The sequence below is a fragment of the Coturnix japonica genome, chromosome Z (genome assembly GCF_001577835.2).
Source record: "Coturnix japonica isolate 7356 chromosome Z, Coturnix japonica 2.1, whole genome shotgun sequence".
Taxonomy (NCBI): domain Eukaryota; kingdom Metazoa; phylum Chordata; class Aves; order Galliformes; family Phasianidae; genus Coturnix; species Coturnix japonica.
Window position 1 is genome coordinate 28,483,378 of NC_029547.1, and position 26,793 is coordinate 28,510,170.

The window sequence follows — 26,793 nt, forward strand, 5'->3', positions numbered from 1 at the left end:
GTATATAACTGGCAGGAAAAAAAAAAAAAAAAAAAAAAGACACGTATTTAATTCTCTGCAGTGTTCTTCGCTGCTCAGTTTAAATATTTTATAAATTTGCTTTACTCTTTCAATTTTAATTATATGTACTGTATATCAACTAATATATTATTCATATGTGTATTTCAATGTTAGGTTCCCTGTAGCATTTACACGCCTTTCCTTATGTGAGAATTTGTACTACACTTCATAAAAAATTTCCAAACCACTTCCATATATTTAAAAAGTGAGGTTTTAATTCTTACTCTGTAGAATTCTGTATGTAGACAGAGCTTGCATTTGCTGAAATCCAGTAAAAATAGTTTATAGGATGTGAATATATTAAATCCATTTACTCTCACGCACTGATAACATCTCAAAGACCTCACATGTTACAAATAAGATAATGTAACAACATGATCAGAATCATAACAAAATAAATACTCTTTTTACATAAACCACCACAGCACAGACAAGGTCAAACTCACCCTGCCCAGAAAAAAAAATCCATTCCCATGGAAAAGTCAAATGTGAGGGCTCTTTTTCTATCCATCTTTTTTTTTTTTTTTTTTTTTCATTTGGTTTAGTTAACTTACCACAATTTAGGCAGTATTTTGCAGTTTATTTAGCCTTCACTGCTTCTCTGTGTTTATTTGTTAACTGCATTCATACCCTGTATGCCAATTTCAGTCTCTCGTTTACATCAGCAACAAAGATCAAAGGGGAATCCTCAGACTAGCCAGTTTCTCCACACTTCAATTGCAAAGAATTTAGTATACTTCCTAAATCACATTTTCACTCTTCTTCGTTACTACAAATGAAGAAAAATACTGTGAACTACAGTGTTGGAAATCCAGACACTGGTTAGGAGTCCAAAGGGGTCTGAACATATCGATCTAATTTCTTAAGTCTCACTGACAGGAATCTAATAAGAATGTATAGAGTCATAAAAACATGGAATAATTTAAGCTGACAGGATCTCTGGAGGTCATCCGGTCCTGCTCCCCACTCAAAGCAGGGCCATGGTTGAAGTAAGGTTATGTTGTTCAAAGCAATGTCCAGGAAAGTTTTCAGTGTCCTCAAGGATGAAGATTCGACAACCCCTGCAGGCAATCTGTCCAAGTACATCACAATCCTCTGTGAAGTTATTTTTTTGACTCTTCAAAGATAATTACAATCTCCCTTTCCAAAACTTCTGCTTCCTCACATACTTAGCTCGGCCCACTCCTAAAGAGAGTGAAGCTCTCTATTCTACATAAGTTTCCATGTGACAGCATTTATGGCAGTACCTGTAACTCCCTTAGATTTATTTTCTTCAAGTGTGTCAAACACAGATAGCATACATAACTACTCTGAAAGGGAAAATTGAGTCCACTAAGTGGTACACAACCAATCGTAGCTGCTGAATAAAATGGCAGATCCAATTCCAGATGAGATTACTTCTCTCTTAAATCCTCCATCCATCTTCACATTTACATTACAGGATGCCATTCCTGTGTGAATGTTTCCTAGATTACCTCAAAAGGAAAATCAGGTGACAGCTTTTTTCACAGCTCACTTTAACAGAAAGAGGTTAGCATTATTTTGTGAGGAGCACTCACAAAAATGTATGCCTTTTCCTGACTTTGCTTGACTATTTGATCATTCAGATCAACATTTCTTGAGGTTGGAGGTGAACCTTGGAAATAATCAAAGGCAACAGAAGACCTGTAAGGACAAACAAGGACTTCTCTTTAAGACATAAAGAAAGCACACAAGAGATGGAGGGAGAGATTGGTGACCTGGAAGGAAGACAGAGACACTGTCAAAGTATAGAGGGATGAGCTTAGGAAAGCCAAAATCCTCCTAGAATTGAATCTAGCAAACACAACTTCATGTACATCAAAAGTGCAAAAAGTGCAAAAGGAAGAGTAGGCAAAATGTGGGCCTGCTGCGTAAGTGGGAAAGAGATCCGGTCATGAAGACACAGAAAAGGCCTCCTCAATACCATGTTTACCTCAGTCTTTAATGCTAAGTCTTGCTTTCATGAACCCCAGTATCCTAAGACCAGTGGTAAAGCCTGGACCAATTACACTTACCCTCAGAGACGGAAGATATGGTTAGGAAATATTTGAACAAATGGACCATATACCCATGTGACCTGATGGGATGCTCTCACAAGTTCTCTTTGAGTAGAAATCTCAAATGATTGACTGATTTGACAGAGAGGTTGTTCAGAAAGACCTGAAAATATTTGAGGAATGGTCCAACAGGAACTTCAGGAGGTTCAAAACCAGGAAGTGCATAGTCTTGCATCTGAGAAAGAACAAACTCATGTAGCAGGAAAAAAAAAAAAAAAAAAAAAAAAAAAAAAAAAAGAAAAGAAAAGAAAAGAAAAAAGGAATGAAAGGAATGCCATCAAACTGACAATGAAACAGCAGTGTATGTTTGAGGACAGAAAGTCAATGACATCCTGGTCTGTATTAATGGCAGGTCAAGGATGGTGATGTTTCACATTCTGCTCAGCACTGGTAAGATGCATCTGCAGTGCTGGGTCCAGTTCTGGGCTCCTCAGTACGAGAGAGACATGGATTAATTGAAGTAAGTCTAACAGAGGGCCAGAGCTGATTACATAAATCTGTTATGTGGAGAGGCCAAGAGAGCTGGGACTATTCAGCCTAGAGAAGAAGAGGCACAGGGGAATCCTAGCAATGTAAGCATCTGACAAGAGGAAGAGAAGAGGGAGCAAGGCACTTCTTTGTGGTGCTCAGTCACAGGACAAGAAGCAACGAACACTAATTAAAATACAAGAAATTTCACCTGAAAACAAGAATAAAATATTTTTACTATAACAGTGGTCAAGAACAGTAGAACATGCTGCCCAAAGACATTGTGGAGTTTCTGTTCTTGAAGACATTCAAAATCCACCTGGATACAGTCCTGAGCAGCCTGATTTACCTGACCCTGATCTGAACACTGGGTGCTTTAGACAATCTCCAGGGGTGCCTGCCAGCATCGATGATTCTGCAATTTTGTGTGATTATTCTGAAAGGAAGATACCCTCAGCAAGAGATAAAAAGCCTAGTTAGAGAAAATATCAGTTCCACTATCATGTCTGATTTAAAGAAGCCTAATTACACTCAACCAAAACACCCTAGAATTTCAAATTCTCCAAACATATAAAAAGCACTTCCTCTTCTTCACAAACATAATTGTCTGCCTCAGAAAATATTCAGGCTGGAAGGCTAGAATCCAAACAGTATAGTAGTAAAGTCATAATTCGGAAATCCAGAGTAGATTCTGGACTGTAGTCCTTTCTCCAAGTCAGAAGGTTCTTAGTATCATAAAACACCCCTTCAGAACAAGAGGTTCTGGTAGAAGAACATGTTTCACCATGTATTTACATAAGCATGGATCTGAAAACACAACTGCATTTTTCAAGAGATTAAATAGAAGCCACACATTTTTCATTACCATTGGAAAAAAAATCCAAATGCTACTTATTCTCATCTAAAGACAACTGCAAGCACTGAAACAGTAGGAAAGCCTACTACTTACACATTATTCTACTCACTATCAGAATTACACTAATATTCCAGAAGTATTTGCATTTACCTGGACAATATCCTACTACTGTGACTGCAGAAGTATTCTCATTGAAGAGACACTGGGTACATCATAGAATCACAAAGGTTGGAGAAGATCTCTAAGATCATCTAGTCCCTCCATCAATGCAGGCATACTGAGATACCACTCAGCGCCTCATCTACCCTTTAATTTAAAATCTCCACAGACAGTGACTCTACCACTTTCTTGATCAGTGTTTCAATATTCCACTTTCTGAGAAGAAATTTTTTCTAACATCCAACCTGAACCTCCCGAGAAGCCACTTGAAGCCATTACCTTTCATCCTATTACTAATTATCTGGGAAGAGAGGCTGACTCCCACCTTGCTACAGCCTTCTTTCAGGTAGCTGTGTAACACAATCAGGTCTCCCCTGAGCCTCCTCTTCTCCAAGCTTTGCAAAAGCATCAGAACATTTACCAAGCATGACCCTAAGGGAGCGAAAGCAAGGCATTTATAGAAATAGCTCCAAAAGACAGTTTTACTCAAGCGATAGTCTAGACTGCAGCATAGTTAAGTAATCAAGTATGACCTATAGTATTAAAACAATCCCCAGTAACAATATTCCTCTTTTTTGCTAATTTTTCATCAAGTTATCTAGCTGTTAAATACTTCATCCATTTCCTTAGTTTTATTATGTTAGCTAGAATTGTTCAAAGTCTATAGAGGAACCTTTAAGATGTGCCTAGTAAATTAAATCCAACTTCTCAAGTAATAAAATGTCTCTGTTTTAATAACTGGAAATAAAAATCATCAAAAATGTTGAAGTTTTAAATGGAACTATCCTAGTTTCCTACAATGAACTTTGCAACAAGTTTTGGTGGGAGACTTTTTTCTGGTTGTTTAAATCAGAGAAAATTTCTCAAGAATTAACAACTTCAAAAGTACTACTTATGCATCTGCCTTCAAATGCTGGGACATCAGGATGATTTACTAAACTGATTGGTCATCCTAAATAAGGACAACAGAGGTAGGAACACTCTCACCCTGAGTTGCGACAAGCAAAACAAGAATATAAAACAAGGTAGTGCAGCATTAAAATAGTAATATATCGTTAAAAAAAATCATTAGCACAAAGTTAATGAAGACTGTATCTCTTCAGCTGCTTGTGTGGGTATTTTGCGTTGTTTTATTTTAAAACCTGAAACAAAAAACTCTGTTCACAGTTCACAGTAAATTATCTACATGAAATTCCATCTTTGCCATTCAGTAGCAGAGTCTACTCCATAAAATTTTTTAATACAATCATAATCTTAAAGGTGTTTTGTTATCTGTTCAATCAATACTTAGGAAACTACTATAAAAGAATAATTGTTCCTGCTAGTGTATATGAAATAGATTCTCTAATGCTTCTGTCCTGACTTCCAGCTTATAACAGCCCACAAGGCTATTACAGACATCCTAAATATATACATCACATGATTGCGCACATGACCAAAAGAGAAAGACTTATATACAAAGCAAAAAAAAAACAAAAAAACAACAAAAAAAACTCTGGATATAATCTATTACATTACTTATACACTAATTACATAATTATTCTACTCCTAATAGTATCTATACAAGGGGGAGTAAATGAATACACAATACATTCAGATTCAAGAAGTTTACCCTAAAAAACACTATTCTTCAAGACTGCAAATTCCCAGTATGTATTCCTGTGAATTGCCAAGTTCCTCAAATTTCAATACACATTTCACATAAAATAATGGTTCAACATCTCCCTCTTGTCTGGTAGTAAGTATTAATATTCATCCACTACTAGGTGCCAGAAATGTAAATACCTCAAGTAAAATTAAAACCTATTCAAGACACCACTTATTCTTTCAGTGGTGCAGGAATACAGCTGGGACTGTTTCAATTTAAAAACAGCTCTGAATCACAATGGCCATTCTTCCAGATTCCTGTTCTTCCAGCTAAAATTTCTAAAAGCCCTATCTGGAAATAATGACAAGCTTGAGACCAATTTCCTCAGTAAAAACAGAAATCTTGAGACCCTCCTCATGCTGAACTCTCATAAGCAGTTTTGTTTGATACCAACAGATTCTACCACATTTAGTCCATGCAAATATCTGGCAAACTACCACATGTCGATATCTAAAATTAAAAGCAATGTAACTACTTTACTATATGTTTAACTGAGTCACTAAAAGGAAGTTCTTTTTGATATAAAAAGTTTCTAAAGAATGCTTTTGACTCACGTGCAAATCTACTTCTCTAAAAACAAAAAGCCTTCACTAACTGAATGTATTTCCCAAAACATTTTACAAACAAAAATGTTAACTTGCATTATTGTAGTACAGTGGGAAACCAATATAAGATTACGAGCCTGAAGTGGAATGCCCATACTCAGGATGTCTAACAGTAGTATAAAATACAGGAAAGTAATAAATAGATCAAGGAAGCAGGAGAGGAAATGAAAAGAGAGAACACAGTGGCATTTTCACACAACTTTACTATGTGCCTGGTAACGCCACATGACTTGCTATATACACTTAGCTTTTGCCAGAGGGTTCTGCTTTTTCATTTGGGGAAAAATAAATAAAAAAATAATAATTAAAAAACAAAAATGATTTTAAAAAAAGAGAGAAAAAGAAGAAGAAAAAGAAAAAAAAAAGCTGTCCAGACTGAATAAACAAGACCACACACAGCCACTCCTACTTCCCCAAAAAAATACATAATCTCAGGAAAAATACAAAGTCACCCAAGGTGATAAAAACCTAATCCCACAGGGTATCTCTAACTCAACTCCACGAAAATGATGATTATTTTTATTACCTGTTCAAGACAGACTTCTGGTTTGAAATCATTCCAGCATAACAACTAAAACAACTAGCTCTTTGCACAAGGTATTTGTTTAAATTGAGACAAATAATTCTGCTTTTTATCCTTCCATAATGTAATGTTTATTTCAAAAGCATTATTTAAATACTTCAGTCATTACCAGAAACCTTGAGTAGGCACAGAATTTGCTTCTATTTTTTTTTTTTTTTTGGTCAGTTATAGCATCATATTACTAATGGACACAAAACAAAAGCTTGCATCACAGAGACAGCTAGCAAGTGTCAAAAGGTTCGTGTTATAAATATGTCATACTGAATTTGCATTTTATATGAATACATCCCAGCCTTTACTGACAGTAGTTAGGGGATTTAGTTGCTTTTCTAATATCATATTGCTTTTGTGCCAGATAAAATGATTTCTCAAGGCCAGTAATTTCTTACTATATTACTATATTGTAAGGAAGAAGCTTCTGAGATTTTCCTGAAATGGAGAAGGCTTTCTTTTTCATTTGGTTTTCAAATATAAGTTATGAATCTGTCCAAAAATTGAGTATCAAAACAATGTATCATCTGAAACCAGTAACTAGCTATATGGCAAAATGTAAAATCACTGATTAAGTGAATGTTTTGCCATTCATACACACAAATTTTGTATTTACTGTAAAAATCACAGAATCACACTGAATCACAGAATCATAGGGGTTGGAAGGGACCTCCAGAGATCATCGAGTCCAACTCCCCCGCCAAAGCAGGTTCCCTACACCACGTCGCACAGGTAGGCACCCAGGCAGGTCTTGAATATCTCCAGAGAAGGAGACTCCACCACCTCCCTGGGCAGCCTGTTCCTGTGCTCCGTCACCCTCACTGTAAAGAAGTTCTTGTGCCCATTAATGCGGATCTTCCTATGCTGAAGTTTCAGCCCATTTCCCCTAGTCCTGTCCCCATACACTACTGAAAATGGCCAACCAATGTAATTTTGAAAGAAGAGACCAAATGCACTAGAACACTGGCAAGCGCAAGGACTGACAGTCAAGAAATCTAAATACATGGGCACAAAACATCAGAGCAATTTTTAGTTTATATTTATTGTATTACAGAACACAGAGGGATCGTACTCCGACAGAGGACAGAATAAGTTGATCCTAAGTACTTAATCAGATTTTATTTATAAGCGTAGGCTATAGACCTCCATGGACTAATTCTTGTCTGAACTAAAGTATATTAATTTTACAGAAATCACGCGCAATATTGATTTACCATTCACGATGGAGAATCCACAACTCTTCTGCAATTCTTACCACAAAAGGCAGGTACAAGCTTCTTCTCCAATTCAAAGCTGTCTAATTTCCAGTTTCCATTCATTTGGCTATCCATAGCCAAGGAAATCGCAATTATCTAAAGTATTCTTGTTCATCATGTTTTCGTTTACAAATTGCGAACACATCACCCATTAAAACATTTTTATTTTTCATATTATCTGAGCAGGAGATAGAAATATGTCCACAGATTCTCTAAAGTCAACTTCTGCTCCTTTTCACTGATATTACAATATCTACCACCAAGGAGGAATTGACTACTTTTACCTTCCCAACTCAGCTCCAGGAGATGAAAAAAGGAAAAATTGGCAGTCCAGTATTAAAAACCAGTTTATATTTATTGAGTACAGAAATACTGAAAATGTTTCTACACAGCTGAATCTTTCACACAGAATGCCTAAGATATTTGCTTTATCCCTGCTGCTATGCAAAAGAGGGGAAAAATCATTATTCAATCTTAAGGTGAGCAGAAACAGAGGGAAGGTTCCAATTTGTCATGCAAAAAATAAAAATAAAAAAAAATTTTTAAAAATCCAAAACACAAATCAGTAAATACATCCAAATATCCTCTGCATTGTCACCTTCAAAATAGTTATTTATTAAAGCCAAATGTTTGCAGTAAAAAACAATATGTTGTGTGAAATAAGTATGCTTACAATGGCAGCAAACAAGGACTGCAGACTAAAAATGGCACGTTAGAAAGATATAACTTTCTCTACAAGGAATCACAATCAATTTCTAAATATTGCTGCCTTCCCTAGAAATGTAAACACAAGTTACTCTTTCCTCTATAGGCACACTTTCAAAGTGGCTGTTTTCTGGGGAAAAAAGAAAAAATGAAGAAAAAACTCTTCAATTAAGTACAAGGAGTACACTTCCAAATTAGCTCCTACAGTGTATTAACTACACATACTAACATGAAAAAACCCCAAGAAGCATCAGTGCCCTTTTGTCTTACCATTGCAAGTTTCTCTTGTAATTCTCTGCGAGTTTTTTCATTTTCTCGTAGTCTCTCCGACAGATCTTTAATTACCTCCTCCTTTTCCTCAATCTTCTCATTCATTTGCTTGTTTGTGAAGATATACTCTCTTTCTAATCTGGAAAGTTTCAGCATTAAAACATTTATTCATTTATTAATCAAAAATACTTTTGACAGCTACACTATATGCTTTTAAGTATAACCAATAGATGTGGCACATCTGATGTTTACACACTGTAGGGTTTCTGAAGTTGTATATTATATTTTTCAACTGAAAAAAAGTTCTGCTTTCCTTTCAAGAAGAGTTTTTTCACTAAGTGGTATGTTTTCCAGTTACTGATGCTTCTACTAGTCATAAATTTATTCGGTTGCTTTAATATGCCCTCCAAATTATATGTAATAAACAGAATTCATTAAATTTTAATTAACACAGCAGCTCTCTTCAGAAACACCATGTCAAGTCTTGCGCAATTGATCCTGTTTCCAAATACAAAGATTCCTTCTAATATTTCTACATAGTTGACTATATTCTACTCATAATGGCATGCCATTAGAGTTTTCCACCAGCAGACTCTCAAAACCTCAAGGAACCTATCAGAGCTCTCTATCCTGGTATCCAGGAGAACAAACATATAGAGAGACTGGTTTGGCTAAGAGTGAAAGCTGCAGGACCAAACAGTGCACAAGAGACAGAAGTGGCAAGAGAAATCCTTGGAGGAATTGAGAAAGATTGCCAGGCACACTTTTATGGTGCCAGAAAAAAATAAAACTCACTTTGAACTGATGTTTGTACAAGATGACCAAGACAAGAAGAGATTTTACCACTGTGCTGGAGAAGGAAAAAGAAACATGGCCCTATTTTTTGCACAGGTCAGTTAACTTATCAACACATTCAATGCCTTCTTTGCCTCTAACTTCACCAACAAAGCCTCCTAAGCCTCTGTGATTAAGAAAGAGAACAACTGCTAAAGGCAAGCAAGAACTGAGTGAGGAATTACTTGTTAGAACCTGCAGAAAAAGAGATAGGCTTATCTATATTCAAAGGAAGGTGCTGACAGAGCTAGAGTATCATTGAAAAGCTTCTTTGTAGGAATCAGAGAAAACCTTTTCACAGCAAAGTACAGGACAAAAGATACCAGTCACAAATGGAATCAGAAAAGATTCAGATTATGAGAAGCTTTCTTCCGCCATGACAGTCAAGAGGAGGATCAGGCTCCCAGAAAGCTTGTACAATCATCATTCTTGGAAATCTTGAAGATCCGCTGGACAAACCCTGAGTAACCTGAAATCAAAGCTGACTCTGGAATAAATAGAATATTGAATTAAAGATCTTTTATAATCACTTCCAGCCTGGATTGTTCAGTGGCATAATTTTTAACAATGACAACATCCAAGTGTCTCTCTTCCATTTTCTCTTTTCACTATTCTTTCATTAGAACTGCTAATTACCCAAAGGGCTCTAAATTTTCCCGACTTTAAAACCAATATTGTCTTTTCTTGGCTTTGAATTAAATAAGACTTACAGATTTAGCCCACATATGAAGATAAAGCATACCTTTTAGCTGAAGGAATACTTTCTCATTCCTCCTAATGCCTATGTCTTTCTGCTCCAGCCCAGCTGACATTTTCTTTTTCTGTTAGATGCAGATGTTTACTTCTTATTCTTAAAGAATTTGCCTTTTTCAGTTTCTTGAATGTCACTCCTACTCTCATAGCTTTCAGAAACACAGTAAGAGAAGTTCCAATTTATTCTACATCATGTCCTAACTCTTCAAGAAAAGTAAATTCACATGAAGAGCCAGATCTCTTGTTACTTCCAATTTACATAGTGCTACTGGGTTCAGAGCTAATTAATAAATTATGCAACCCAGAAAAGTCTCTATGCTTGGAATCAGTTACTGATCTTTTTCTCAGAAAATCAGTTGGCACAACTTTGTATAGCTTCCACTTATCCCACATTAAGTCCAGCTAGAGACATACAAGTATTTTAGAGCAATAAATGAAGTCCCCAAGAATTTCCAAAAACTGGAAGACAGTCCTGGGGGAATCTTCCAGGAAAAGCAAAAAAGATGTTAGGATGCCAAATATGGCTTAAAAGAAAATGTCAAGCTCTTTGCCTTAAGTTCAAGGACCGCACCCTTCAAAGGTAAATAGATCAAAGGTTTTTCTATTCTATCTGAAGGGATCCATTGAAAGCTTCTTCTGTTTCTTTAGCCTTTATTTAAACCACCAACTGATAAACTGAGTTAACTTTCACTGAATGGCCAGCATTCTCTCACATAGACATGAGCTGCTCACATAGTACAAAGGCAAGTGTTTGAGCTTGGATAGAAACAACAGGGGAGTAATTCTTGAAGTTTCTAGAACGAACAAGTAAATTGTACCCAGAGACTGCTGGAAGGCTAATGGCCTCTTGACTGATTAAAGAAAGTTATGCTATGTGGACATGTTGAAGACAGGCAAAGTTTTTCTACACTGAATACTACTAAAGCTTAAGAGACATTAGCCAAGAAAACTCAACCTCCCCAGTGATTCATTTGATGATGCTGAATTTAGCTGGTCAAGCCTCAAATGCAAAAATGGACCTTGGAATATTCAGCCTTGGAATCATACAGAATCACATAACATCAGGGACTGGAAGGCACCTCCAAAGATCATCTAGTCCCATCCCCCTGCTGGAGCAGGAACACCTCAATTAGACCACACAGGAACACATTCAGGTGGTTTTGAATGTCTCCAGAGAAGGAGTACCCACAACCTCTCTGGGCAGCCTGTTCCAGTGTTCTGGTGTTTCTCATATTTCTGTGGAACCTCCTATGCTCCATCTTGCACTCATTGCCCCTTGTCCCCATCATTGGAAATCACTGAGAAGAGCCTTCCCCAACCTGCTGACTCTCAACATTTACATATTTATAAGCATCAGTGCAGTCCCTCCCTCAGTCATCTACAAGCTAAAGAGATCCTGCTCTCTCAGCTTCTCCTCATACAGGAGATGCTCCACTCCTTTAATCCTTTTTCTGCCTCTGCACTGGACTCTCTCAAGCAGTTCCCTGTCCTTCTTGATCTGAGGGGCCCAGAACTGGATCTTGAATAGAAAAACAATCCAGAAATTAGCATGGAAGAAAAGATTTTATCTGTGAATTCATCTCCAAAGACATGAATTTTCCTTATTTTCTTCACTAACTGATTACGGAAACCTACTGAGGGAAAAAAATATATACATATCTGTGCCAGACAAGAAATTAGAAATTACATGCATGATGAACACATGCAATGCAGGTCAGAAGTTGGAGCAGAAAAGCTCCTGATCCTACAGACTCAAACAAAGCTGCCTTGAACACAACATATTTTTTTTTAAATAAATTTAAAAGTTCATATTACTGGCACAGGCTTTCTTCACCTCAAGAAAATGCAAAGAACCCAGTTTTATCTTAATGCCATATACACTGCTAACACAGAATTCATACTTAAAGCTAAACAACAAGGCCAGACAAGTTTACAGTTAATTAAAAATCTCAAAATATACCCAGTCAACTTCCCAACACTTTAAACTGCAATATTCCTGAATACAGACACTGGATTACTATCATAACATATTTCACACATCCTCACCATTTTTACATCAAAATTATTTTCTTTTCCTTCAAGGAAAAGTTTCAGTTTTATTTATTTATTTTCTAATATGGCTTTGGTTTACATAAATGCACAATCTCACTTTCAGACTTCTTTTGGCCTAACTGATGAAGAGTTCTACTGTGTTAATAACATAGCAGATGTTTCAAATGTGTTACTAAAAACATCTCTGAAACTATGTATATAGAATGGCTGAATTCAATGCCCTAATTTCCACAGAACTCTTTACCCATACCACTGTGGTAAGCCATCAACTTTAAGTCCTTCCAAGCCTCTTCCTTCCCTAAACCTATCCTTCATTTTAATTACTGCTTAGCTACCTATTTAACACCACCACTCTTCTTATGTTTTCTTATCCCAATATATACTTGATTCAGTCAAGGAAGAAGATACAGTACTGTGCATCCTCCTATCTGCATGGGAAGTATAATACAGCTATTCTTCCAAGAACCATCTGTTACCACAGGCAGAGCAGATTGTATTGAGTGGGAAAGGAATTCCAATTAATTTTGTCTACTTCACACCTTTTCCTGTCCTTTTCTCACCAAGTCAAAACTTTCCAGGTTTATTCAGAAGGAGAAAATGAAGATTATGCACCACAAATAATAAACAATTCCTAGATAGAAATCTTGACAATTCACCTAGTTCCACAAAAAGTTCTCATCACAACATTATATTTACATAAAGAAAATATTTTTTAAACCCATCATGTATGTTTTTCTATACTTCTCCCAAATGCCACAAGACCCTATCACAACTATCATTTTCAGTATTTTGCTTAGACAAATAACCTACATAATAGACTAGTTATTTTTTCTACCTTCCTGTAATGTGTATGCTTACTAGTATGGACCTGTTATTAATGGAACACCAGGTCTGAAACCTTTTTTAGGTATGGAAAGGTATGTAGGATGATAATGTTTTCTACTGATAAAAAAAACTATAAAACTGTAAGAGCTACTCAAGCTGCCTACTGCCAATTTGTAACAAATATAAAAGATAACTTACCTATTGACTTTTTCCAAGTTCACTTGGGCATTCTGTTTTTCTCTCTCATACGCATTTTCTACCTCTTTCAACTCCTTCCTGATCATCTCTAAATCTGAAAGAGCTTCTGCTTGGCTGACTTTTTCCATTTGCAAAGCTCCTTCAAGTTCGTGAATTCTCATCTACCAAGTGATCAGAAAACAATGAAAGCAAGTTAGAAAAAAGAACCATGGTGTTTAATGCTGTTCCCTTTTCTGTTTTAAGGACAATTATACTCCGTTATATCTATCTTAAGGCATTCTTAGAAGAAGCATTGAACATAGGCAGAAATGTATAAATAGTTCAAACACAGACAAATATGTAAGTTGAAAAAAAAAAAAAAAGCCTTTTAATTTTCTAAATTTAATTCAGCAGTGTGTGCCCCTTCTGCTAAGAGTAAACCATACTTGAAAAGTCCACATATTCAAAAAGAGAAGAAAACTGTACCAGCTTCTCGTTTATAAAAGTCTCTAACTTTATGGAACGCTGCCCTCTCAGTTCCTCTGAATTTGATGAAGTAGGCAAAAAAAAAGAAGAAAACCAAATCCCTACTTTTTACTACCTTAATGGTAGCCTTAAATAAGTAAATAAAACACAGCTTTTTCACAGAGAAGATCATTAAAATAAGGAAAAAAACCTAACGCAAGAAAGGCATCATTTAGTTTTGTTGCTCAGAAAATAAAAAGGAAGAATACAAATTTTATTGATTAAGTTTGTAAAATTTACATTGTAAAGTCGGATATTATAAGAATACTAAAGAACTGTCCTTTAATTTTTCCCTTGCTTGCCTTCGAAAGTAAGCTGTAAATGCCTCATTAGGTCAAACATCATGTGATCGTAGACTCATAAAATGACATTGGTTGAAAAGAGCCTTGAATATCACCCAAATCCAATTCCCTGCTATGGGCAAGGACACCTCGCTCAAGATCAGAAGACCTTATGTTCTCCAGGCCAAACAAGGTATAGTAGTCCAGCTCTCTGATCATCTCTGTGGCCCTTCTCTGGACACACTCCAACAGCCCCACTATGGTTAACAGCCACTGACCACAACCCTCTGGCTACCACAATCCAATCAATTCTTTATCCACCCTTCAAGTCTTTAATTCTCCAATTTACAGATAAGGCTGTGGTATGGGACCACATCAAAAGCCTTGCACAAATCCAGGGAGGTGGTAACAGTTGCGCTTCCTGTGTCCAACAACAACATTACCTCACTGTAGAAAGTCACCAGATTGATAACGTCACTGGTGAAGTTACGTTGGTGCCTCAGATCATCTCATCTTTCATGTTGCCTTAACATAGCTTCCAGGAGAATCTGTTTCACAACCCAGGCATAGAAATGACTGGCCTCAGACTCCCCAGGTCCTCCTTTCTCCTGTTCTCGCTGGAAGCCCTGGTGAAGACTGGCTTCACAACCACATAAGACAGTTCTTTCAGGAACTGAGATGCACGTTGTGAAGTTCCATAGACTTAAAAACATTCACTTTCAACAGGTAGTTTCAGACTTGCTCTTTGTTTACAGAGGGTTCACAGTGGCCTGCAGTAAATCACCACCACCAGGTGATCCCTGATTTTTACTCACAAGCTCTCAACCTGATTGTGACTGTAACTCAGAGGCAACAACCCTACTCATCCTTTCCTGCCTATCTCTTCTGAAAAGCTTGTACACCTTAAGTGTCATGCTCCAGTTGTGCAACACATATCATGAAAATGTAATGGTAAGACTTAGTTTGCTAACTGCACTGTGGTTTTCAACCCATTCTGCTTAATTCTTATACTGCATGCATAAGTGTTGAGGCACTTCAGCTGGTCTATCAGCCTTACTACCTTCTTCAAACAGCTATCCCTAATTCCTCTGGGACAAATCTGAGATCTTTCCCTAATGCTTCCTAAAGTGACAGTGTTTCCCAGCTCTTCTCAGTCATATAGATGTCTGTTGTTAAAAATGCAAAAATTTAATACTCAAGTATTTATATTACATTTTCTCATATAATTAACCTTTACTGGTAATTGATGATATTGTAAAGTTGTTTGAAGGTGAAATCTGCATTGGACAATCATATTTGGAAAAGCAGTTTCCGGGTGCATTTAGTCAGTACTCACTCCTATAGAAGTGAGATGTATATACTGCATATCCAAATAGTCCTAATAAGCATCCATTCAAAAGAGATAGGACAGGATATTTATACAGTACTACACTGTTTAACTCCTATGAAATATCTTTTTTCCCCACACTGTTTAAATACTAGGAGAAGCTACTCTCTCATTCTTACAAATCTAAAGAAATGATTAATATTAAAAACACATTAAAAAGAATACTCCCTGATCTTCCCTTTACGTTTTGAAACTTAAATGAAAATAATAATAATAATAATAATAATAATAATAATAATAATAATAATAATAATAATAATAATAATAATAATAATAATAATAAATCCAGTGTTTTTACTGAAGCATCTAGAAGATCGCATCTTTACAACTTCGCCAACTCTTTTGCTGTAAAGTTCCAGAAAGTTTACCTGAGTGATTTCCAAATTGAATTTGGATTTCAAATGTGCTGCTCTTTCTGCTTCAATGCTTTCTTCCAATTGCTTTATTCTGTCTGTAGCTGCCTAGGAGTACATTTTGAAGAAATTTAAGTTCAAACAGATAGTAAACAAGACATACAGACTCTTCTTATCACTTAGAATTTTAGGATTCTATATACCAACCCAGTATATCTGAATTGTATGGGAAACTGTGACTATCCAATAACTGACTGAAGAAGCATATCAAAATAAGTTTTACAGACCTAAAATATTACATTATTATTTTCTATTCTGCTAATAAATTGATGTAGCATCATGTTATTGCTGCACTGTTTTAGAACTAAAAAACTCTGGCTGGAATCAGAAAGTAAAAAGACTGAGCTTAAAGATTCTACTGATTACTCTTTGCTTTTTACCAAGGTTGTAACCTGAGGCAACACAACTCCATCTTACATTTTCCAAAAAACAATGAAATAACAAGAGAGTATGTATAATTTCAGTAATGAGATGACCAAGTATTGAAAAGACTGAGGATTCTATATGCTACAAACAGTATGTGTTTGTAATTTCCAATTAAAGTGCCAAGAATACACTGCTTTTCAGGCTTAAATCAGTGAGATTAACTACACCAAAAATCTTTAAAAATTATGCTTCAAAGAGCTAACAGAGTATTTATATTGACTCCTAACTATTCTGCTGGTTTTGTCTAGAAAATGTCAGGATATGTATGATATTTTAACAAATATCCTGACCAATCAAATCAGTCACATTTCATTACAGAACAGAATATCTGTATATGCAAGCACCATTTAAGCTACATGGGATTGTCTGAATTTCACTGTTGAATCTCTGTTGTCCATTCTTCCAACATTTAAAAATAAGTGCTTGGAATCTACTCTGAAATTTGGATTGGCCACAAAATGTTCAAACGACAGGCTACTTCCTTATTTAGTTTTGGGGGGACAGCAGGGTTTTGTTTGTTTGTTTTCTTGTTGTTTTTTAAGGGACTTAAGCTTTAAAAATAAAGTCTACCGAGTTACATTAAACACAAAAGCAATAATTAGACACATGCATCCAGATAAAGGCCTGGCACTGAATTTCATCTGAAAAAAACACTTTTAGCTAAAGAGTAACTAATACAAACTCACATGTGAATTTAACTACTCTGTTTTACACTAATGTTTTCACTTTGACGGATGACATAACTGATAAGGAAAAAAAAACAACCCAAATTGCTTCAGCATTTCAACTTAATTTAGGCACACCAAGAAAAAACAATTAATATAAGAAAGCTGTTTACCATAAGCACGTTTCAGGTTGCCTAAATACAATCTTTTGTTGTTGTTGTTGTTGTTGTTGTTTTTATTTTGGAAATGTAAAATAAATCTGTGAGACTGCACCTTGATTCCAAACATTTAAGAAACTTTAACAGATGTTAGAACAAAGCTTCTTGGCAATAAATTTAATGTTTGTTTGAATAATCACTCTCTCTTTCTCTCTCTCACACACACACATACACAAACAAAACAAAAATAAAGGAAAAAATTTCAATATAGATGTTTGTCAGAGGCATACCAAAGAGAAAAGCAGCAGAAGCACAGAGCTTACCAAACTTACTGAAATTCCTGCACAAACTCTCCTCCTACACTTCCAAATTTCTAAGACTATCCTCAAAATTTTAAGTCTTGATTTAGTCTTAACAGTTTTACTCCTTCCAAACACCAGCTTTAATCCAGAATTAACAAACTATCACCTGGATCAGTTTGTAACGAAATCCTTAGCATCCTTCGACAGATCAAGAACTGCCAATAGGGTGGTTTTACAAACAACTACTGCCCTGCCAGCCAAGTAAAAATAGTCCATGAATAAAAAGTATTAATAAGATAGATTTCGTGTTTTTTCCAGTAATACTGAAACAGTCAGCTTTAATACAACTTGGTTTAAGCTTGATTAGAAAAGTAAAGGGAAAAGTGAGGAAGGTACTTATCACAAGTTTTATGTTTAGAAATACAACAGTTTTTTTTAAAAAAAAAAAAAAAAAAAAAAATTGAAAATTTCACCAGAAACATTTCACAACATAGACTCAAGTGTAAAAATTACCTTCCATCTTTGGCTAGTTTGCACAAGTATCTATTTTTATACCAAACTCTAGAATGAAAAGATTGAAAAAAAGTGACTGGAAGTTTTTAATTACTTACTAATTCATAAGCTCTGTATTGCATTTGACTACTAATGTCATATTTTCAGAGAACCAGTCAAGCTGAGAGCTCTGTTCTCTGCCTTTATCTTGTTTTCTCTTCAAATGAAACAAGAAAATAATTTTCTGCTCGTTAAAAGACACCACCAGAATTGTTAATTTGTTTCTGCAAATGAGAGCCCTATGGAACAAAGAGACGGTCTCAATAATAAAAAATAAAGATAGAGTAAGTAACAGCTTGATTGAGGGTACCCGAAAGAATGAAAAAAATGGACCAATCTTGCTCTCCAAAACAGGCTGCATATGTAGTTCTTAGTATAGAACTCGAAAACTAGAGCACACATAAAGCCAATGTGATGGACGCTTAACTGCAAAGGTGAAGGGTATGGTCCAGAGGAAACTTAAACTGCCAGAAATACAGAAATTCATTTGTAAAAAATTCTGAAACAATGAAAGATAAACAAGAGCAAACAGACACCTGTAAGAAGTGCCAACACATCACATTTTTGCTGTCTGAGAGCTATTCCACTTAAAAAGACACGTCTGCAGATTGTTCACCTGCTTCAGTTGTCACAAGCAACTGAAGAATTAACCTGTAGAACTAGGATGCCTATAAAAAGGAAGAACCAGGATAACTAGTACTCAACTTGCAAATTCTTGTTTATGAAGTTCATCCTCTGCTTGACTTTTTAAAGTCTTGACTCATATCAATAGTTTCTCACAACTTCAATTTTCAAAACCTTGTTTAAATTAGTTTGCTGAAACTTCAGAAAACACAGACCTAGGGAGAGAACTAAAATGTATTTCCTTTCAACATAAGTAAATGCCATTGACCAGGAAAGAACTACTACTACATTCTCAGATTGCTAGTAGCCAAAGATGGTGTTTGAGCTACATTCTCCTCATGTCTTGAAAAATTCTTCAAGTAGACTTCAACCTTAGTTTACCAGTATAAACAACTCTCTTGCATAGAATAGATTCAGAAATGTAAGAGTTTGCAGAAGAAGATACACCAGTAAATTGGGGAAGTAATGTAGATGTCATCTTGTTTCTGGTATAGAAATGAATATCATTTCCAGGATTCTTTGATTTGGTTGTTGCAGCTTCTGGTTCACCATATGGGCCTGATCAGAGGCGTGCCTGCCCATGGCAAGGGGGTTGCAATGACATAATCTTCAGGGTCCCTTCCAACCCAAACCATTATACAATATAACTGCTGCAGAGTGTTGAAAGGAGAGCTACAAGGGTGGTGGAAGGTCTTAAGAGCAAGATCCATGAGGAGCAGCTGAAATCCTTTGGTTTGTTCAGCCTGGAGGAGACTAAGTGGGAACCTCATCATGACTTACAGCTCATTACAAGGGGAGGGGAAGGGCAGTGCTGACCTCTGCTTTCTGGCAACAGAGACAGGATCCAAGGGAACAGCATGGAGCTGCATCAGGGGAGGGTCAGGCTGGGAACTGGGGAAAGGTTCTTCACCAAGAGATGGTGGTCAGGCAGTGGAACAGGCTTCCCAGGACAGTGGCCGTAGCAATGAGCCCGATGAAGGAAATCTTTTGAAAAATGCTTTCAGATATAAGATTTGTTTTCTTGGGTAGTTCTTCATTAAGCTGGGATTTGGACTTGATGATCATTGTTGGTCTCTTCCAACTTGGGATATTCTATGATTCTATATATTTAGTAAACTTAAAAGTCACATGTCAGTGAATTAGGAGAAAATCTGTGGGAAAACCAAAAACCTGCAAGAGGTATTTAATCAGAAATTAGCCTATAAGCTTGAGTAAACAGAAAGACTCATCAAATAGAGAGAATCACATTTCACTTAGAATACTATCTGGGATTTCTATTTATCTAAGTATACATTAACCACAGAAACTGGGCATGGATTCCAAACTGAGACTAAAGAGGGGAAAAAAAAAATTAAAAAACCTCAAACACTTCATAGAAAATTGTGCCCATTTCCCCAGTGATGTCTCAAACAGGCTCTGCTAATCCTTATAAGCATTGCACTCCATAGTGCATACTGTTGTCATGCCGTAGCAGAGATAATGAACCACTGTGTATTCTGCAGGAGAAAGAAATGTCAGGGATGAGTCTAATCTGCAACACTACGTACATTAAAACTCCAGAACACAAGCTGGGATGAAAAGGAGTTCCACACACCTTTCTAACAAACAGAAAGGTGCAATCCTCTTTTGAATCATGCAAAAGACAACAGCCAGCCTCCCTTTGCATTCAAAAACTTTACACAATGCCTGTATACAAAGCAGGTGCATGAAAACAAATTCTAGAGAACACTTGTGGATCTCAGATATCCAGATTACAGTTTCTCACTTGAAAGTTAAGCAGGAATATTTTCCACTTTAGCGTGGACTATTTTTTTCTAGTAATATATTGCTAGGATGGATTGAAATAAGTGGGTTCTCTGATGAAGCTTTTTTTTGTTAACATTGTATTCAGTAGTATTCAGTAGTGATAGATGCCCATGTTCACCTGACCTGCAACATATCTGAAGACAGACAAGTAAGGTACTACACTGAACTCGTGGAATTTCCTGTTTCTTCAGATATTCAAGCTGAACAAACATAAAACTCAATTTAAAGAACACAGATCTCACATTTGTTTTCACAACAGCACAGACAGAATCGTGTCTTTTGAAAAAGAGAACAGAAAATTGGCTACGGAAACTTCTGAGCAAGCTTTAACTTGTAGGCAACCACGCTATATGATTAGGCTAAGCCCTTAATATTGAGCCACTTTTCCATTATCCTTTTATATGTAAATACTAATGAGGTTTCTAGGAGATACTTTCCATATGCTAACAGATGGCAGTACCATTATCCAGTGTCTGTGTGGCTTCCATGTTTCTCAGTTTCCCATCCTTACTGTAAGTACTGCAATATCTGTGAAACTGAATTACTCCTTCAGAACGTACTGCCCAGTATCCTATGTGTGTAATGCCACAGCTACTAAACTGAATCCTTTGACATTTGCACTCCAATCAAAACCCTCAGTAAACAACAAAGAAAACAAATGAGAAAAAATAAGTACATTTCCAATAGTTATCAAGTTCAGATATGGTAGTATATCCCTCCTCTGCTTCTATTTTGATAACTCCTATTAGATTTTTAGGATACAAAGATTGTTAGGATGCTTACACACCTCTATGGCTTTAAGTACACAGCCCCTTATGTGAAATGCTCAGCCAGGATACAGTTTTCAGGGAAGAAAATATACATCAGATCAGAATCATCACTCCCTTTGTGAGCTACCACATTCAGATTAAGATCTTACTTTTTCCAACTTAACAGCATTTCCCTACAAATTCTAACTCAAATTGAGAAGTCAGGTCTAAGCACATCTTAGGGAAATATATGCTGACCACTTCCATCTACTGTTAGAAATACTGGTGCCTCTTGATCATGGTAAGGTGGAGCCATCTCCTGTCCAGATAATAAATAACTTATTATTAACTATAAAAGTACTTAACTACAAGCAATTCTTAACCACTGAGGTAAATGTTCTTTCAGCTTCACAGAACGCAGTCTACACTACCAACATTTCCTATAAGGAAATACTATAAATGAAGAGTAACGTATCTCATTGACAAAAGAGTCATATTTGATCTGTGTAACACTGGTGTGGGGGCTATAAAATAATGCATATGCTTATCTGTAGGAAAAAAGTAAAAACTACTAGAACTGTTAAAAAGATATAGCTCAGTTGCCTTTAGATAAAGTGCAAACCTAACCCAAACTGCAACTGATTTGCAGTTGGCAAACCCATCGTAATTACTCTCCCTTCCTAAGGTACTTTGAGGGGAAAAGGATATCTCTTCTGGGTCTTATTCTCCATAGTTCATAACATCCTTAAAAGCCCAGTCATCAACACTGTTACTTTATACACTTTATATACTTTATACAGACAAAATTAAAATGTGACTTGTTTCTAAATCCTAATAAGATCTACAGAATATTCAGCTTTGGTCTGACAGTGAGTTAAGTGACAAGTCTTCAACCTTTGCTTGAATAACACAATAAAATGTTAGATCATAACAAGGAAGGTCCTCTGTAAAGTGCATTACAGATGCAACCCCATCCCCCTTCCCCTTTCCCTTTTCTCTTCCAGTTCTCTCTTGGCATGTGACAGGTAGAGAGATCAATGCCCACATTCTCCACCAAAAACTGTCACAGAGTTATCTAGATCGATCTATGTCCACAGCAGGGGGGCTGTAGGCCTGTGGGCCCCCTGACCCCAACAATGGAAACATGCCCCTGAAATAACCTAAACTTTGGAGCCACTAAAATGCAGGTTATAAAAGACAGTCATAGTAGCTTGAATTCCTAGATACAAGTTGTGAGGGAGTGTGGGTGAGTGTGTAAACACTGGGAAGTAGAGGCTTCAATATTAGTGAGCCATGAAGGAGAGTGCGGGTAGAGAAAACAAAAAGGATTTCAAATTTTAACCAGTGGTACTGTTAACCAGCTGTGGAACGTGTCCTTTCTGATACTGTTTGAAGCTTCATCAGCTCTTTCCTGCAAGACCTATATAACTTACCCAGTACTACAATTTGGTTAGTTTTGTCTGTTTACAATTTTGCTTTTATCTGACATTCAATTTCTCAGTTCAGTAACTTGTATACAGTAAGAACTTTAGCACATTCACAGTTTTATTATTACATGTACTTTATTATTACATATACTTTCTGTAAATACAGAGGTGGACCATCACTCAAACAAGTTATCTTCCCAGTCATTCTCCCATTACAGCAGCATTACCAAAGTAATGCAAGACTATATGTTCACCAGCATATTAAAAGGTCTACAGACTTAAAGGTAGGGAACATAGAAAGACCCACTGAAAGCTAAAGGACCGACCTTAAAATGGCAACACACTGAAAGCATCAGAAATACAGCAATATAGTCAAAGTCCCAGAAATAAAATGAACTGAGTTATGGGACATTTTTCAAGACCCAAGAGAAAGGCTTAGAAACCTTGACAGACCTTGAACTCCCAACTTACTGAGAGTCAGCAACCTCAAAAAAATATAGAAAATCACTACATTTCCATGAACAAGGCTGAGTCTGAAATTTATGAAATAATAATTCTGTTTTTCATTATAAAAATCCACATTCCTCTTTTGATCCCTGTCCATCTTTTCCTACCCAGCTTTTTGGCAGCCAGACACACTACAAGAAATACTGTTTTTATATACAAATTGCTTTAGATTAACCAAGAACTCATCCTTCCAGAGTAGTGGCACAAAGGGCAAAAATAAAAGACTCTGGTTCCAGAAAATTAACATTCATAAATAGTAGGATCTTTATGAGTTCAATACAAATACATCAAGAATTTGACTAGTGAGTCTCGGGCTGAAGGAACAGAATAACAAGGTTTCAACTTCAGGGTTTTTTTCTAGTGGAGTATGTGCTCAGAAGGACCCCAGGCTCATGCAGTAATACACCACATTTGGCACTACTGCAAGCTAGAAAGCTAGCAGATTAGATACTGTACCAACAGCTATCTCACAACAGAAAAACTGTAATTTTCCACAGACTAATCATTTCTATCAATTCTTATTCCAGAAGCTAGAAAAATACTCCTGAAACTAGAAATGTATTCATTCAAATCATGTTCAGAATAATAAATGAAGGATAAATACCTGAGTAATATTTTAAAAAAAAAAAAAAAAAAAAAAAAAGAGGGGGAGGAGGTAAGAATTTTCTCCTTTCTTTCTTTCTGTTACAATGTAATACATATAATCTTTTCTAAGAATGTCTAAGAATGACCCTTAATTTTTTTAATTTTTTTTTTTACATTCATTACAGCAAGATTTTTAATGGACTTCTCTCTTATGTCCAGCAGAGGGTAGTAAACAGCTTTGCAAGCTCTGAGAAGCTTCATCCTAACTGCATATGAGGAGGCAGTGTACAGCAAAAGATTAAAGGATTACCTTTAAATTAGAAAAACCCTATTCTCCACACAAACCACACTAAGATGATTGATATCATCAGAAAAACCGAAGTACACGTTTCCTATTTAGAGCCCATTTATATAATGAGGTAGTCTGCATAGGTATTTAAATAGCAATAGCTTCTGAGACCATTTTGCCACTTAAAATTTTTAAAAAAGCAATCCATTAACATGAAGACAGATAAACAAGCAGAGGACTACTACATGAAAATATATATATATATCATTTCCTGTTTGAGGTGTACTACTTCAAGGCTTCTGAATAGAAATCCACCTCAAATATCAACATTCAACATTATCAGTAAATGTAACATCAGTAATTTAACCACAGCTTTAAATACAGGTTGACTGTCAAAACATTATTAGAATAACCTGTATTTCTAATAGGTAACACTTATTCCCTGAGGAGTTTAAGATTGACACAGAACCATGAGAAAGCATTACAGAACTGTAAGAAAACTTAAACATCTTGGCACATAGTGAAAACTACTGCTGAGACTTTATTGCCCTTGTTCCACTATAAATAGGAATAATGTGGTAACTGAAAATATGATGCACAGAAGCTATCATGCTATCAAGGCAGATGCTTACGGTAGAGAGGAAGAAATTCTATACATAGCAATGAGCTTAAATCTCAACAATCTCCAGGCTTCACAGAAGCACTTAAGGGTACATGGGAATGCAGCATACCCTTTCAAAAGGGTATGGTCCTTTCCTTCCATTAATTAGTAGGGAAAGTGGCGCTCACTTCTCCTTCCTTTAGCCAACAGCTCTGTCCTTGAATATCTCTGCATTACTTCCTTCACAATTTCCAAGGAGAAAGCCACACTATAGTTGAAGAGCATATCTGGTCTTTTCTGTTGAGGTCCCTCCACTCTGCTTCTTCATGAAGGAAAGATAATAACTCTACCTGATTATATTCCAGAATGCAAGAGAATAAGCAAAATGACAAATATATAAATCAAGAAAGGTTCTGAACAAGAAAGGCTGCAAATCAGACTTCAAGCTCTGTTAGTACTAAACTGGTTTCCGTTATACTTAATTTTTTGAGGAGTGGATTATGGCTGATAGGGCAACTTAAAATAGGTTTTATCCATCTCATTTCTAAAATTCAGAAACTTTGAGTTGGTAGCCATTCATGATCACAAAAGAGGTAGAATAAAGTTTGCTCAACAAACAGGGACGCAGAGTAGTATTTTGTGTAACACAAATAATGTTGCTGACACAAACCCTAGAATCTTGAGTCCACCACCCAGTATGAAGTCTCCAGGTAGCAATAAGCTAAATAAGACAACCAAAAATCTCAAAACATCTGGTGCTTCTACTTCTTAAAGCACAAAGGTGTTTTGTTTGGTTTTTCCCGGAGATTCTTACTAATCTCTCTGATTTTAAGCATAGAATGGTAGGTCCTTTCACACATTCACATGTTTGAAATTTACTTCTATGACGGTGGGATGCAAGGTGACCAGACCATATGCACTACAGCTTAATTTACTTTTCATTACTATTATACACATGGACTTGTGCTCATTCGCTTAAACCCTCCTATGCAAGATCATTTATCACACTCCTTCCTTCATCATTGCTTAAACACTTACAGTTGGAAGTATCACAAGAATACTTTCTCTGTGACGTAGGTTGTTTTCTTACTAGATTATAAAGGGATCACTACATTGATTCAAATAAAATTTAAGCCATAATCAAGTTATCTCAGCTGATTTTGGTTAACAGATAGTGTTCCGTGATTAAACATCTAGCACATAGTTACATATTTGAGGAACTGAGCACTTCCTCTTAAATTTACAGATGGCAAATACACCCAACTAAATTAATTAATGAGAGAAACCATTGCCTGCCTTATTTTTCATTTCAGCTCATGATTTCTATGTCAGTGCCATATGTCCTGAAGTCACACACAACACAAAAACAAAAAAAAAAGCCTTCATGAAATCTCTTTGAAGCAAAAAGTCTTTGTTTTAAAAGGGCTATTCAAATTTCATAGCACTTTCCACCTGAACACAATTCTGTCTAGGCTAATATGTACACCTTGCTATTGCCAGAAATAGATTTCTTATAGATCTTTGAGGGTACAAATGTCTACTTTGTTCATCAATAAACACTGCTTTTAGTTGACAAGCTTTGATGTTCCCTGCAGTAATTTTCATTTGTACTTCACCTTTACTGCAGTGTTCTAACTTTCTAGCAACCAGTTCTTTAAATGTGTTCTTTGCTTTCAAGGAGAAAAACAAGAAAAAACAAACACAGCTAAAAACTCTACATCACATTATCCTTAAGGACTCCTGACATTACACAAGTGCCAATGTTCTAAACTTAGTCATAGAAAACATCTAAAACTATCACTGGTAGGAAACTTATACCAGGATCATTTGGTTACTAATCATCTGGTTACTATGCTTTTTAGCAGTAACAAATGTTTTGTCAAGAATCTCTTGTTTCAGATCACACATTCAGACAGCAGTTATCACAAAACTTAGACGAACAAAATAGCAAAACTTTGCAAATAGCATTGTAGCGAAAGAAATAAATTTAGAAGGCACTAGTTTGAAAAGCTTGAGCCTTCTCAGTAACAGGTATCACTCTACATACAAACTAAAACTGCCTTTAGCATTTAGACATAGATGGGAGTGCTGTAAAACACAAATGTGATATGTTGTTCTCTCTACCTAGTACACCATCTGGCACCTTTCTCAGCTTAAAAAAACAAACAAACAAAAA

At 36.1% G+C, this 26,793-nt stretch overlaps 1 protein-coding gene across 11 annotated transcripts in view; it reads right to left on the reverse strand.

The window, feature by feature from the left end:
- The window catches only part of CCDC171 (coiled-coil domain containing 171), a 156,345-nt gene that overhangs the window by 111,162 nt on the left and 18,390 nt on the right, over window positions 1-26,793 (reverse strand). For all 11 annotated transcript variants that reach the window (XR_001552018.2, XR_001552019.2, XM_015849031.2 and 8 more), the window contains 3 exons: window positions 15,882-15,974; window positions 13,342-13,502; window positions 8,680-8,818 (listed from right to left, as the gene is read on the reverse strand). Coding sequence is in view for 9 of the 11 variants with exons in the window: in XM_015849031.2 (XP_015704517.1) it covers window positions 8,680-8,818; window positions 13,342-13,502; window positions 15,882-15,974 (393 nt within the window). In the remaining 2 variants the exon portion in view is untranslated. The remainder of the gene's footprint in view (window positions 1-8,679; window positions 8,819-13,341; window positions 13,503-15,881; window positions 15,975-26,793) is intronic.